Source organism: Bombyx mori, chromosome 10, assembly GCF_030269925.1.
Source record: "Bombyx mori chromosome 10, ASM3026992v2".
Lineage (NCBI taxonomy): Eukaryota > Metazoa > Arthropoda > Insecta > Lepidoptera > Bombycidae > Bombyx > Bombyx mori.
The window spans coordinates 755,127-770,240 of NC_085116.1; the positions used below are offsets into that span (position 1 = coordinate 755,127).

The following is a 15,114-nucleotide window of genomic DNA, read 5'->3' on the forward strand; positions in this document are numbered from 1 at the left end:
ATCAATTTTGCTTTTTTCGGTGTATGAGATGGTTCTTTTCTGGCAATATCATTATTGAGAATTTCCTTGTACATAAGCAAGATCAATCAAAGAGCTGAAGCATTTTATAGAAACTTTAAAAGCTCTTTTCTTATCAGCAGTTAAATATTGATAAAATTATGAGAAATTTTTCAAATTTTATTAATGATTGGGAGCAGAAATAAATATAGTTACAAAACATTTTCAGGAGCCAATTTTATTACAATTTGAAGTCCTAGAAGTTATTACAACGTTTAATCTAATAAAGCATCATGATAGATGAATAGAATAACTATACAATATGTCATAAAATTTATAGATTACAATTGTAAAATAACATCAACCATCCTATTAAAATCGATGAGGGATTTGAGGGATATTTTAGCGGTGGATGGAACAAAAATACAATTAGTCAGTTACTATTGATGACCACAAGAACTGTAAAACATTCAAAGTATCAGCAAGTATTCATGGACATTCTAAATGTGAAGTCATTTCTTAATAATTTAATTATTTGTTCTGAAATACTAACATTTTGGGATCATTGTCATCGGTGTCATTAAATGTGTTAAAATATTGTAACAATTCATGAGCACTTTGAATATTGACGAAAGTAAATAAATAAAACATGTTACATTATTTACTGAGCTGTTACAACCCCGGAGCAGAGTTCATTCCACTTCCTCAAACCACAGTGTGTATCCAGATAGAATGATCTCTCCTACACAGTGTTTCATGTAATACTTTGTGGCATCCTTCAAACTATATTTGAAATAGTTCAAAGCAGTAGGTTATAACTTTTTTGCTCCTCGTATTACCGATTTCTGTGACCAATGATGACCACTACAGTGAGCCGTAAGAGTAAGCTATAAGTATACAGCTCACGTTAGCATAAAGCACTACTAGGTCATCTACCATTGAAGACAATAATAATTTATCAATATTTTTGAGTATTATTATATTTTAATGTAATTTATATATTTCCTTTACATGCTTACATCATTAAAACGTAAACCGTTTAATTAGTAGAATATATTATATGACCAATTAAAATTCATTAATTTTTTAGATAAAAAATCTTTTTTATATTTTAAGCTTTATTTTATGTAATCAGATGGGTGATTTTAAAAACTTATCTACGTAAAATACAGTAACTAACTAACTATCTAAGATACATATTATCTTATGTGTATAACCAATGTACGTACCTTCAAAGACATATTGTTTATTAATCGATTTTCAGCATTCAGCTACGAGGGTTGTAGTCATTATTTTTAAAAGATCAAAATATAATCACACCACTGTTTTACACCAGAAAGAATTAATTTTACAATGTTTACTGAATTATAACATCAAATAACTTAGTAAAAATGGATTTATTGTAAGTGTACGACAACGCGGTATTCTTTGCGCCAAAATTTAAAAGTATCTTACTTAGAAGACGTCCAACAACAACCACAATGACGTTTCGTCTGTTTTTCTGTTTAAAAACTTCAAAATTGTATTTTTTTCCCGACCTAGTAACTAAGACTTTTAAGCCTTGTCTCATTTTAAATTAATTCTTATTTTTATGAAAAATGATCATATGGAGTGAAATGAAATGAAATGAAGATGATTAATTTGAGACATCAATCAACTGGGTTGAAATGAAATGAAATGACATGAAATAATATGGGATGAAATATAATCTCAGTAAAATGGTGGTCATTTACTGATATATGTCGTGATCTTATTTTATAATTTTTAAAAATCCATCGTAACAATTTCATTGATGCAAGCCATAATAGTACATACTTAAAAACCTACCCTCCACGAGCTATTTACTAGTACTATGTCGTCTGTAATTTAATTTTTACATTTTCTAATTCGTTACATCTGAATGTTTAGTTTAACGCATTTTTAGTAAGTTATTTACTGGTAAATTGCTTAATAAGAATTAAGCAATGAATATGCACACAGTAAAGATTACTGTAACTTTATAAGCATCAAGCCATTTTAAAATTCCTAAAAAATATATCTAGTTACATGTCTCATTTTGACAGTTTTGACATTAATGAAAGGCTTATTTGACGTTTAGTTTTAGTAGGTAGGCGTAAGACCACTGAATATAGGTCTATGGTAAGACCTAATAACCTAAAACCTAATAACAACCTAATAACTTTAATTTTAATATTTCAATTTATTACACAATAATATAAAAAAGCTATTGTCGTTTAAAAAAGTTGTAGTCAATCCAATTGTATTATTACATTTCTGAAAGTAGTGCTGCCATCTGTTTTTGTATCAACTGACTTAATGTTTTCGTGCAGGAATAAGATCCATTTAAATTCACAGTATTCGTGGTTCATTCGATTGACTTGTTCACCATTAAATGTGTTCTTACACTTTCAGTAGCGGTTTTAGAGTCATACTTATCACTATGTACTGTTCTCAAATGTTCTCGGAGATTAGTTGCCATATTAGTAGGATAATTGCATATATGACACTTATACAAACAAAGACCTTTATGACGGCCGCTTCGAAGGACATGTTTTCGTAGATTTTCCTGAAAAACATATTTGCTTTTATTCAAAATTAAAGACGTTATTCGATATATTTTATACCAAATATAAAAAAAAAACGATTAAAAAATATCTATTGATCTATGTATCTGATTCTTTTTAAATGTTGTTCTAATTCGTTTCTTAATTTATGAATTTTTCTAATTCTAATAATAATGAGTATTCTTATTAATTACCAAACTTCCACATGTAAACTGGCAATATGGACAGCCATAGGGTTTGATTCCTCTGTGACAAAGCATGTGCCTTTTGAAATGACTAGCTTGGTCCGTCTTGAAAGAACATAAGGGACATTCGTGGTGTTTTATTCGTTCGCCATGTGTTCGTCGGTGTCTGCAATTGTTTATAATAAATAAAATTAAGTGCATGCTGGCGACATCTATCTGTTGTATAATTAAAGAAATAGTTTAAAAATGTTAGCGCCATCTATCGTAACTATTGCTTACTAATAGTTGAACTGTAGCTGCATTTTAATGGTTCAGCCACTAGATACTAGATGTCACTATATACATGTCTTTAATCTCGGTAAAGATTACTAAATGCAGTATTTACCTGGCTAATTTACTAATAGTGTTTGCCACATAAGTACATTCTTCATGTGGACATTGCAGCATAGCACCGGACCTCGAAAGCTCAGTACAGTCCACAGCTACGTGACGGGTTAAAGCAGATCTGAAGTAGAAAAAAAACGTAAAAAGTAAAAATAGTAAAAAGCACAGTGGTGGATACCGATGATAGTAAAAATATTTTTGAGATTTCTTATCAGATTTTTTTTTCTGCCTGATAGCTGATAGCCTTGAGAGGCTAGTTCAGCGTAACCTTAGCTAGTAGGTGAGCTCACGGGGCTCAAACCGGAGTGATGCTAACACTGGCCCTAGCAAGAACAGTGCTTCGCAGAATCTACCAGCGGATCGGAAACGCGACACTGAGAAGATCCGGCGAGAAACTCAGTGGGCTGTGTCTGTGGTTAAATTCGCTCGTCGAGCCCTTCGTCGCAAGCGACGGGTTCGACGAGGACGGTGATCGGTGCCTGTGGTGCCTAAAAGCACCGTTAATGGACCGGGAGGATCCGTAATGACGTTCAGAATCTTCACTTCTATGTTTAGTACTGAAAATTCTGACACCAAGTTTCTTTTTATAATTGCGTATGTTAATTTGTTGCAGATGAGCAGACGAATGCCGGTCCCACCAGTGTGCCCCTGGCAACAAACGTAGGGGAGCTATTCCAACTCCATACAAATTTGAGTTAACTTTAACGCGATCGAGAAGTTAAAAAACTCGCACTAAGCTTATTGGTAATAAGTGATAACCGGAAGCCACAGATAGCACAAGAGTCACGACATGAGGCGGAAGTCTCCATGTATCTGGAATGCGTGAGAAAATAATACTTTATGGAAAACTCGTTATTTCGTAATATTCATATGATAAATACGGGCTTATTTAATTTAGGCTTTGAAAACTAAACAGATATAACAATGTTATTACAGGTACGTTACTATTTTCTATAATAAATGATTTCTCAATTATCTATTTGCGACAAAACAAGTTTCATTTTTAACCAACTGTTCTAAATTCAAATAACATCCTTTAGGAGGACTTAGCAGATTTCCTAGACCTCAAACTGGCAACCCCGCGCCGGTTGACTTAGAATTGCATTAATGCAAGTGGCAATAACGCGGAGATATTGCACAAGTTGGGCTCATCAGCGGCGCTGCATGCAGTGTGCGCGGACTGCAGCTCGCGAACGATTAAACTTTTGTAATGGACGCGTTGACTTGATTCATACGAGCGGTGGTTACTTTGAATTGAACTTAGCCTTCAAATGACTTTAGGATGAAATTTCCTAACTACAAACATAGACTTACTTACGTATAACGCTTCTGCAGATAAATAGTGTCAACGATTTTTATGTTATTTTTTAATTAAAGTTGTTTGACTTCGTTGTTGGCCATTAAGTAAATTACTTTAGAAGAGGTCTAATAGATTGATTGAATTCATTGTTGAAATTCGAAACACTAAATAATTATGAATAAATATAGAGTGCAATATAACAACTTCATTCTTTACATGTTTATATCAGTTAATCATAAAATAAGATAGACACAAATAAACAACCGCGGCCCAAAGTAATTGAGCGCACGATTACACCGATGAGCCGTCCGCAACATCAGAGCTCGAATAACAAACACGTGCGTACAATAAACTGTACCTATCTCGTATATTTCGAACGGCTGAAAATATCGCGTGCATCCGGGCAAGAATTTATTACTGCAGGGCATAAAAATGTCAGCGTTGGCAACACCGCGGGCGAGATGACGGGCGGGATGACGGGCGAGATGACGGGCTCCCGGCGCATTATCAAAGTGGTACATGTCAAGTTATGATCGCGTCACGACGGCGCGAAGGAATTGTAGTGACACTTGACAAGGAGCGCATCCGCCGCGACGCGGACTTCTGTTTAGTCGTTGTTGGAGCCGACAGAGTGTGATTCGCGGTTTATTTCTGTGTATTCATGTGTTGAGGTTTGGATGTTCGGTGGGAGGGGAGGTTTGTTGAATGGTTTGGACGATACATCTGCCGCTTTACTGCTGTGTTGCAGAATAGTGGTCAACCTTAAATTAGCATACCTATTCCGTTTCAAAACATCGACGAGCAGCCGACTTGTTTGAAATACTTTAAACCTGGAAGAATCAAGCAACGAGACTCACTCACCTACTATTAAAATTGTTTCCACATTTCTCGCATTCCCAATCAATATCCGGATCCTCGATTCTTTCAACTATCGGCACTCTGGGCATCTTGCCGGTGGTGCCGTGCTCGTTTTTTTGATGGTTTACCAAAGTCGTCTGCCTGGTGAAGTTCGCTCCGCACGTCCCGCAAACAAATGGTCTTTCAAAGGTATGCTGCCGCAAGTGCTGACGCAGGGACGCCTTTTTAAAGCTCTTAGGGCAAAGCGGGCACGTATATTTTTGGAAGATCTTTTCAACTCCTTTAATTATTTTTGTTTCTTTAACCGGCTCGGTGTGTAGAACTTCGTGAAAGAAGCATTCTGCTTGCGAGTCTGTCGTAAAGAGACATTTGCTGCAGTTCCAAAAAATGGAAGCGTTGGAAGCGGAAGGCTGGAATTTACAAGCTTCGGATCTGATATGCCTGGTCACTTCTTGGGAGAATATGAAGGTCATTCCGCATTTGGGGCATCTGAAAATTCATGAAAAGTTTTTAGGCCTTTTTTATTAAATCATTTTTTAATTAGCATCAGTGATGGTAGTTCGGAATTACTGCTCGTCTTTATCAAAGAGTCACCGCATCGGGCGGTTTAAGGTTGTGTGCATAGAAATGTTGTTTCATATATACACACAACCCCTCAACGCATACGACACTTACACCTCGACGTGGTGGTGGCGTGTCACACGGTACTCAAAGAGCTCGTTTACCAAAATACACCAATAAAGCCTTACTTTTTTCTTATATCGGGATGTACTATGCGAATATGTTCCTTTAACATCAAGATGTTTCTCAAAACGACTTTCTCAGTACAGTAAGGGCATTTCTTGTTCAAGTCCTTTGTGGATCCTCCTTTTAGCCTGATGCGGTTTTCTCTGCTTTTAATCCTGTGTTCAGAAGTCTGCCGATGTATCTTGGCTTCCAAAGAAGTATTAAAAGTTTTCATACAAACGAGACAGAAATAAGCTTTCTGTTTGTGCTTTCTTTTCAGATGGGCAGCCAACGTTAATGAAGATTTGAACTTCACTTTGCAATGCTGACAACGATGGAATTCTTGGTAGTCATCCGTTCCAGTATAAGCCAATGGATGACTTGTTTTGATGCTGTGCTTCTTCATCTCAATATTATATTTAAACTCCATTGAACAAGTCTCACATTTGAAGATTGTCTTCTTCCTTATGATGATCGGCATGGATCTGTTGACGACGGCCACAGCTTCACTATGAGTTGGACTCGATAAATGGTCAAGCATCTCTTGAGAAGTCTCGCATTCGAATTTACAAAAAGAACACCAGAATCTACCCTCAATTAAATTTGTTTTCTCTTGATGTTCTTCTGTGAACCAATGCTGCATAAAATTCGATAGCCAATTAGTGTAAAACTTGCATGGATTGCATTGGAAGGGTGATTGGTGTACTATAGCCACAATGTTGTCGAGTATGAGCTTTTGATAAACTTCGCTATCTACGGCGGTTGTTTTTCTAAAGTGGTAGTGGGAAATCAAGTGCTTGCCCATCAAGTGTCGTCTCACCCTGGAGTCACAACCGATACAACGGATGAAAGTAGTTTTCCTTTTACGCTTCTTCAATTGTATTTTGACGCTTACTTTCGTGGATTTTGTTTTTTTCCTCTGAGTGCGAGTGTATATACCATCGTTAACAAACCGAGACGGACGAATGGTGCGCTTCGGTTTGATTGGTTTTAAATGACCAGAATATTCCAATTCACGTTCGGGAAGAACTTTCTTTATATGTAAGCTGGATTTTAAATGTTTGTCGTAAACCGCTCGGGAACCAAGTCGTCTGTTGCAAGGACCACACCAGTACTGTATGGAGCCCTTACTCTGAATGATTGGTTGCATAATCTGGGTTTTCTCATTGGCTCCAGGTACCCATTTGCCTTTAGTATGCCCTGGAGGTGGAGTTTCATCATCTTCATCGCGATCTGGTAAATCTGATTTCCATTTACCGGTCTGCTCGCCATCGTTTGGATTCCAAGCTTGGTCGGGTGAAGTTGGTCTCCATTTACCTCCTGTATAATTCGGTGGCGGTTTCCATTTTTGACCGCTAGCGTGTTCATCGTCGTCATCGTCCTCAGAGCCTTCCGAATCATCACTTTCGTCGTATAGATCAAAAGAAACATCTTTCTTTACAGAACCGCTTATACTTGCAACGGCATTGATTAGTTTAGTATGATTGTCTACACTGGTATCTGTGGTCAAACTGTGGCCTCCGATCCAGTGTTCACCTCGGCTATCCAGTGGGCTTACTCTTTGACTGGATGTGGACGGTGCATTCTTACTATCAGAAGGTTTCGTTGTAGGAACGGGTGGGGTGAGACTTGTCTTTTTCACACTGCTTTGGAGTTCTAGAGATTGGAAGAAGATGTCAGCACCCAAACTGCAGCTTGGGTCGAGAGTGTCGATTGGCGGTAGATCAGGTCTCTTGTTGACTTTGGCCTTGCCGCACTTGTCTTTTCTGTGCTTAATGTAGCTGTCCAGGCCTACGATTGTGGCGTTACATTTGATGCAGAGATGTTTGTCGTCATCATCATCATCGCGGAGAGATAACATCTGGAATGTTTGAACACAATTAGAGACATTTATCCTTAAAATTTACAAGTTACTTAAAATTCGTATCATTTAAAACCGGGGCATCGCACAGCAATGCGGCGGTCTCGTGGGGCGTCTACATTAACCGAAGACTCCGTCACGGAACCTCGTCCAAAAATACACGTTTATTGTGGACTATTTAATGGGATATTTGGTGATCGTCAACAATGTCAGGATTAGTCTACAAAGGGGCCTTAAACGTTGCACTACAATTGCATAGTGCCGCCTAAATTGTAACTTTAAATTGTGCAACTGAAGTGCATCGTTTTGATGCCCTTTCCGGTTTAAACTTGACTCTAAAAATGCCCAGCTGTGTTCCTAATATTTAATGTCCCGGACGAATATCCGTCCAATTACTTGTCTTGCCTGAATCATCAACGCAGAGCCTGAACCACTGGGGCTAGAAACTTTAAAATTTGGGTAGTTAATGCCTTTAATATGGTAAGAATCCACCAAGAAAGGATTATTTAGAAATTTAATCTCTAAGGGGGATAAAAAACCATTGCAAGAAAGTTCCTCATTTCCGAAGTAAGTATTACAAAATTTTCTATTACCCACCCATTTCTGGTACCGACGCATTCTTAAGTATGTGAATTGAGGGTTGAAAGTTCAACACTAAATATTCTTATTTAAAGTTTATGATTTTTTTATGAATTTTTGTTTTATATTTTATTATATAATACTTTAAGGATAATACCCTGATTAACCGTGGCGAAACCGGGCCAGGTCGTTAATAGGGAGGGAGTAAATAGAAACACTCCGTCTACTGTTAGACAGGAGCTTGGTATCGAGGACCGCAACTGAGTCGGATAGGCTCCTCTGAATTCAACAGCAATAACATTGGTTCTCATGTTACATAACTGCTTGTTATGTAATTTTTCGAAGAGCCGAAAATCATATTTACATATACAAATCATTGATGCTTTCTATTTTAAGAGGTTAATATAAACAAACATTTAAATTAAAAAGTCAACAATAAAATTATCGTCGCATCACCAACCCAAGTCACGGCACGTAAGCAAAGCCCGCAGCGTTTTAATGCCGCATTTTTTAGTGTATTTGTGAACGAATCTTAACGAATTATAACCGCTGAAGTTTCCTCCTGTTTTGCATAAAGCGATTGAGTTGTTGAATTATTTGCATTGTTCCTGTAGCTGGTGCAGTCGTTAGTCACTGTTGCAACGCTGTGGCAAAAATATTATTTCTTTTTTTTATATGTTTTCATTTATAAGTGTATACGGACTTTAGAAGCGGTCGCGATTTAATCCATAGTTTTAATGAGGTAAAACCCAATTGAATAATGAGAGCTTAATCCCTAAACAGGCGCTAATGTAAAAACAAACATATAAACAAACGATTTTATCTATGAACGAATAATAATATCGTGTAATAACACTGAACTCTCACAACTATAAATGTAGTGCTTAGACAGGTAAACTGGTTACTGGAGACCATAGACATCACTACATGAATTACACATTAGGCGCCAAGTCTCAGTTGATAACTGTTCCACCCTTCTAACCGGAACGCATTACTGCTTCACAGGAGTAATAGGTATGGTGGCGCTACATAACCATGCGGGTTTACAAAACGTCGTACCACCGGTAATTTTGCGTAATCACTAGTCTTTTTTTTCTTAGATGGGGAGACGAGCTCGTAGCTCACCTGGTGTTAAGTGGTAACGGGGCGCATAGACATTTATTACGTAAATGCAGCCACACACCTTGAGATATGAGTTCTAAGATCTCAGTATAGATACAACGGCTGCCTCACCTTTCAAACCGAAACGCATTACTGCTTCACGGCTGAAATAGGCAGGGTGGTGGTCCCTACCCGTGCGGACTCACAAGAGGTCCTACCTCCAGTAATTGACCCGTAATTACCCCAGTAATTGACCAGTAACCGCCTGACGGATTCGAACACCGGTGCATTGCTACATACGAATGCACCGGACGTCTTATCCTTTAGGCCACGACGACGTAAAAGACTTAGAGCATATTACGAGGCCGCAGGAGTTGAGTTACCACCATACTGCCATTTCAGGCTCGCGACAGTCGCCTGTTTTCGTATGAAGGTTGGGACAGTTGTTATTGCAACGTAGTTGGGAATTCAACTTCATTGCTTAATGTGGGGTAGCGAAATACACGTTCTGTTGCTACGGGCCAAGTGGGTCATGACCGTCATGTCTGACAGTCTACCGTTTAAAACATAAAGTGTGAGTGCGTATGGTTGGTGCCATGTTTACAACAAAACTAATAATGTCATGAAAAGGTTTTAGGAAATCAGAACACAGACAATAAATCATTTTTCCTAAGGGGCCTAATTGCTGCAATAGAGGTTGGCTGACGACGTGCTCGAAGGTCGCTGTACTGGCGCAGGGCGAAGGACACGCTCCGAGGTGCGAAACGAATAATCATTAAATGTGGCTAACTACTACGGGTGCTAAACTCGATATTATTATTATTGAGGGATTACTGGTGACTCGAAGGCCTTTCCAGTTTCACCAGGACAGGTGGGCGAACAAGTGCTCAGCCAGGAGGGGTGGGATTGCGCTAACAGCCACCCGAGCGCCTCCAAAGGAGACCTAACAACTCAAGAGTAGCTGCTTTGCGAATGAATCTACTGGATCGTAATCGATCCTGAGAAGATCCGGCGAGAAACTCAGCGGGCTGATATTCAGGTTCGGTTGCACGTCGAACTCTTTGCCGAGTTTGACGACTACCTATAGTAAGTCTAAATCAGGCAGTAACACTCTAGTATATAATGTAAAGATATTAATATAAATTTTACATGTAGTTTTAGGGTCGTACGGCCTTAATTTAAAACTAAACAGGCAATTTATCTGAGTTTTTTTTTTTTTTATATAATTTAAATGCCCGCTCGATATTTGAAGCACTGGCAGAGTTGTTTGTTTTTCTGAATTAGAAGAGTGACCTTGAAGACTGATGGATGTCAATAGTGCACTGGCTTCAACTGACGACTCGGGGCGAACTATTTTATTTTTAAGTAGGTACTATCTTCTATAGTTAACAGGTAATCTTTAATAACACCGCTGTTGTCGATTAACACGAGGAAATTTCAAGGGTTCCAGTTTTTACCATTTCGCTACAGTATCCTTCAAAACACAAAAGCAATCGTATTCCCGTGGTACAACTCTAGAGTGACACGCGTCAATCGTCCTCGCGCCGCCTGACACCATTGTGGTTGACAAACAGCTGACAAATGACAGCTGACAAATGGCCGCGCTGTCACCGCCTAGTCGTTAACGTCATTATTGACAGTACACTTCGTGGAAAATTTTAAACAATTCCTATGCGATATTTTCTATTGTTTCGAATGTACAAATTAGTAAGCTGTTTAAATTGTCAAAATAATTTTAGATATAATTTGCTTATAATTTGATTATAATTTGCGTAATTATTGGTGGTAGTATCTCTTGTGAGTCCGCACGGGTAGCAACCACCACCCCGCCTATTTCTGCCGTGAAGCAGTAATGTGTTTTGGTTTGAAGGGTGGAGCAGCCGTTGTAACTATACTTGAGACCTTAGAACTTATATCTGAAGGTGGGTGGCGCATTTACGTTGTAGATGTCTATGGGCTCCAGTAACCACTTGACACCAGGTGGGCTGTGAGCTCGTCCACCCATCTAAGCAATAAAAAAAAGAAAGATAATGTTTAAATTGCCATCTAGTAACGACCATCACCGAAATTCAACGACCAGTTACAAGATTCGATTTTGCAATGCTTGATGCAATGTCCCACCCTTCAAACCGAAATGCATGACTGCTTCACAACAGAAACAGGCAGAAAGGCAGTATCTACACAAGCGGGTTGACAATATGGACCCGGCCTACAAAAAGTAATCACATTATTTATAAATTTTGCGGGTTTCACGTGTAAATCGTTCGTGAGCACGGATCATGTGTTGATCAAATAGGTATTTTGTAGACGAAATTCTCCTGTAAAACAGATTTGTACGGAAAAAAGCTATTGTATTTTACCTACATTCAGATTTTGCATGATGGAATCATACAATCATGATTCTTGTTCATTGTTCATTCTTGTTCATTTTATAACACCTTTAAAATTATACCCAAGATCGGGAACATGTTGCCGTATCACGAACAAAATGATCAAGCGTCAAGATTACCATAATTAAAGAAAATTAGGTTCATTGACTCATATAGTCACAGTATCTGTTTGACACTTAATTTAATATTTATTGTTATGGCGGGTTGAAATACCAGCTATTGGACAGCAAATTTATTCTAAATAATTATGACGAAAATAAGGCAAATATTCTTGGAGAAATAGCAATGTATGGTTCATCAATCAAAACACGATTAACATAATCAAATAAACTGAAACTACCATCCCAGCTGGCAAAATGCTTATTTTTTTTTAGGATGGTAGGATTACTGGTGGTCCAAAGGCCTTTCCAATTTCACCAGGACAGGGGTGACTTGGACCTTTACTCTCATCATCTCAGTAATATTATCTGTACTGGGCTGTGCAAGAAAATATGCCTTCCAGTGTGTACAAGTTTGCAAACTCCAAGCAGTCATTACATTATCATTGTTTATTTTCTTTTTGTATTGCATTTATCCCTGCTTTCCAATTTTATTACAGTGCATATATTGTATGCCTGTTTTATTTGTTTATATATATTTTATATAATGCTTTTATTTATATCCTAAAACTAAACATGGTCAATAGCAACTAAACAAAAAATAATAAACTGAGGATATAACCACTGTTTAGTCTTTTCTTTTTCGGTACTTTTAGGCATATACCATATACCATGCACCGGTAACCGTTTTCGTTCACCTCGACATATGCGATGAAGAGTTCCACATACAACCCATATATACAGCCCTCTGAGTTTCTCACCGGATCTTTTCAGTGGGTCACGATTCCAATCCGGTAACATTTTCATTGAAGCTCTTTCTAGGGCTAGTGTTCATCATCAGGGTCGTCGTGCCCCCTTAAGAGCACGGTACAGTATTCGGGGTGAACCCTTCTGCCCGCGAAAAGGACTAGGTGTTAGCAAATTCTCTCAGGCTGAGCCTGTGAGCTCGCCCATCAACCTAAGAAGCTACATTAGCCTCTCCACATTACTAGCGAACAGGTGAGGAATTGTTCGAGATGACTCCATCATCTCGTTTTTGTCATCGCGCCACCCGCCACCGGAGGAGAGATCATCCATACTTCCTGGAGCCACTGCGGTCATCCACAGTGAGTTTCCAGAAATCTTTTTTGCTACGCCCCAGCTCTGGAATGAGCTCCCCTCCACGATGTTTCTCGAGCGCTATGACATTTCCTTCTTCAAACGAAGATTGTGGAGAGTACCTACTTAACGGTAGGCAGCGGCTCGGCTCTGCTCCTGGCATTGCTGAAGTCCATGGGCGACGGTAACCACTCACCATCAGGTGGGCCCTATGCTCGTCTGCCTACAAGGGCAATAAAAAAAAAGGTAGTGAAAAATCTTTGAATATTTATATTTCAATATCTATTTACCTAATATTATTAGGCATGTAGAATTCTCAGTAAATGAAAATTATTTTGCGTTGGGCTACTACATAAATATACTTTGATACATTATTATTACAACTATTATTTTATTACTGTCAATTATCATTTCTCTGTTCACGTATTTACCAATATATTAGCTAGCTGACAACTAGCGAACTTCTCACAACTTCACCTCATTATTATCTTGACACAACACCCTTCACACTAACGCGACTGTGGCACTGACTTGTCAATCTTCAGCGCTACACACACACGCAGACGGTATAGTGTAGACATTCGGTACTGTGATATGCGCTTGTGTGAGTTAACATTGTGCAAACGCGTAAGAAGTTTTCAGACACGGTTATTGCTTTAAGTTTTTCTAAAAGTGAATAGCATTATAAGTAAATAATCCTGACATTGCTCTTGTGTACTAATGTTAAGGGACTATTTAGACTGGCTTATACTCACTCGTTCTGTATGCTAATCTACCTGTATGAAATATAACTATATGAATTTAAAAATATGTGATAAAGTTTACCCATCACTTTTATGGTAATATACTTAAGTCAATACTCGTCGTTGTCTTTAATGAAAGAATAAATGAATATACGTGTCCGTATTCTATCCAAGCAGATTAAGTTTTAAAACATAATAGATTTGACGTAGAAACTGACTTGTCTCACAGGTAGCACTAAGTCACATTTCAAACACTATAATTAGGTGCAGATATTGTGTTTGTGTGGAACTGTACTTGTGTGCGGACGTCCGTCAGTCAAGCGTCAGCTCAGCTCCGGACCTCACCCGAAGTTTGTTTCAATTTATTCCTTGTATTTATTGTGAATTTAAAATTTATTTGAGAAAATCACACATCACATTTATCTCTTAGTACTGTTAATGCATTATGTTCAAAAAACACTCTAAGCTTATGAAATTAAAAATCAAATTAATCAAGGTTAATTTTATAACTGATTGTAGTTTCAATGCTTTGTACGTCTGCTTTACCAGAAATATTCGTATTGATGATAAAATTATTGGCGTCTTCAAATTTCGTTTTTAATCAATATAAGTAAAAAGATAAGTAGTCTGAAGTCGTTGTAGCCTAAAGGATAAGACGCCCGGTCCGTTCGTATCGAGTGATGCGATGGTGTCGGTGTTCAAATCCCGCAAGCAAGTACCAATTTTTCTAATTAAATACTTATTTACAAATGTTCCTAAACGACTTTAATAGCGAAGGTATAACATAGCGTGAATCAGTGTGATAAAAATAAAACCGACAAAAATATTATTTTGCGTAATTACTAGTGGTAAGACATCTGGTGAGTCAGGGGCGGGTAGTAATGATTTTATTAAAGAATAATGACAGATAATTTGTTTGTGACTTTATGTATCGTATCCTCCTCCAGTTGTTATGTTTTAGTAATGTTTGAATCCTGTGCCAACAGTTAATAACAAGTAGAACAAACACGTCGTTAATAAAAGTTGTGATTTTTTTTTTTTAAATTAAAAATAAAACGCAACAAACACCTAAAGTCACAATCGGCATACACCCGCGACGTCGTCAAAGGCTGTCGTCCGAATAACGACGTCGGCATCGATCGGCGTCCCCCGCACCCCGCACCCCTCGCTGTCACCTCGACACGATTGAAAGCTCGCCAAATATAACTGACCAGACATATTCACATACAA

At 38.1% G+C, this 15,114-nt stretch overlaps 2 protein-coding genes across 4 annotated transcripts in view; both read right to left on the reverse strand.

The window, feature by feature from the left end:
• Nucleotides 1-1,372, reverse strand: part of LOC101737076 (ankyrin repeat domain-containing protein 29) — a 54,083-nt gene extending 52,711 nt beyond the window's left edge. For both annotated transcript variants that reach the window (XM_004930280.5, XM_062670371.1), the window contains exon 1: nucleotides 1,227-1,372. In XM_004930280.5, the coding sequence (XP_004930337.1) occupies nucleotides 1,227-1,238 (12 nt within the window). In that variant the 5' untranslated portion in view covers nucleotides 1,239-1,372. The remainder of the gene's footprint in view (nucleotides 1-1,226) is intronic.
• LOC101746208 (zinc finger protein 433) overlaps nucleotides 220-15,114 on the reverse strand; it is a 48,094-nt gene continuing 33,199 nt past the window's right edge. For both annotated transcript variants that reach the window (XM_021350757.3, XM_012693928.4), the window contains exons 2-6: nucleotides 6,038-7,875; nucleotides 5,292-5,777; nucleotides 3,132-3,251; nucleotides 2,756-2,912; nucleotides 220-2,563 (exon numbers count right to left, since the gene is read on the reverse strand). In XM_021350757.3, coding sequence (XP_021206432.2) covers nucleotides 2,363-2,563; nucleotides 2,756-2,912; nucleotides 3,132-3,251; nucleotides 5,292-5,777; nucleotides 6,038-7,875 — 2,802 coding nt within the window. In that variant the 3' untranslated portion in view covers nucleotides 220-2,362. The remainder of the gene's footprint in view (nucleotides 2,564-2,755; nucleotides 2,913-3,131; nucleotides 3,252-5,291; nucleotides 5,778-6,037; nucleotides 7,876-15,114) is intronic.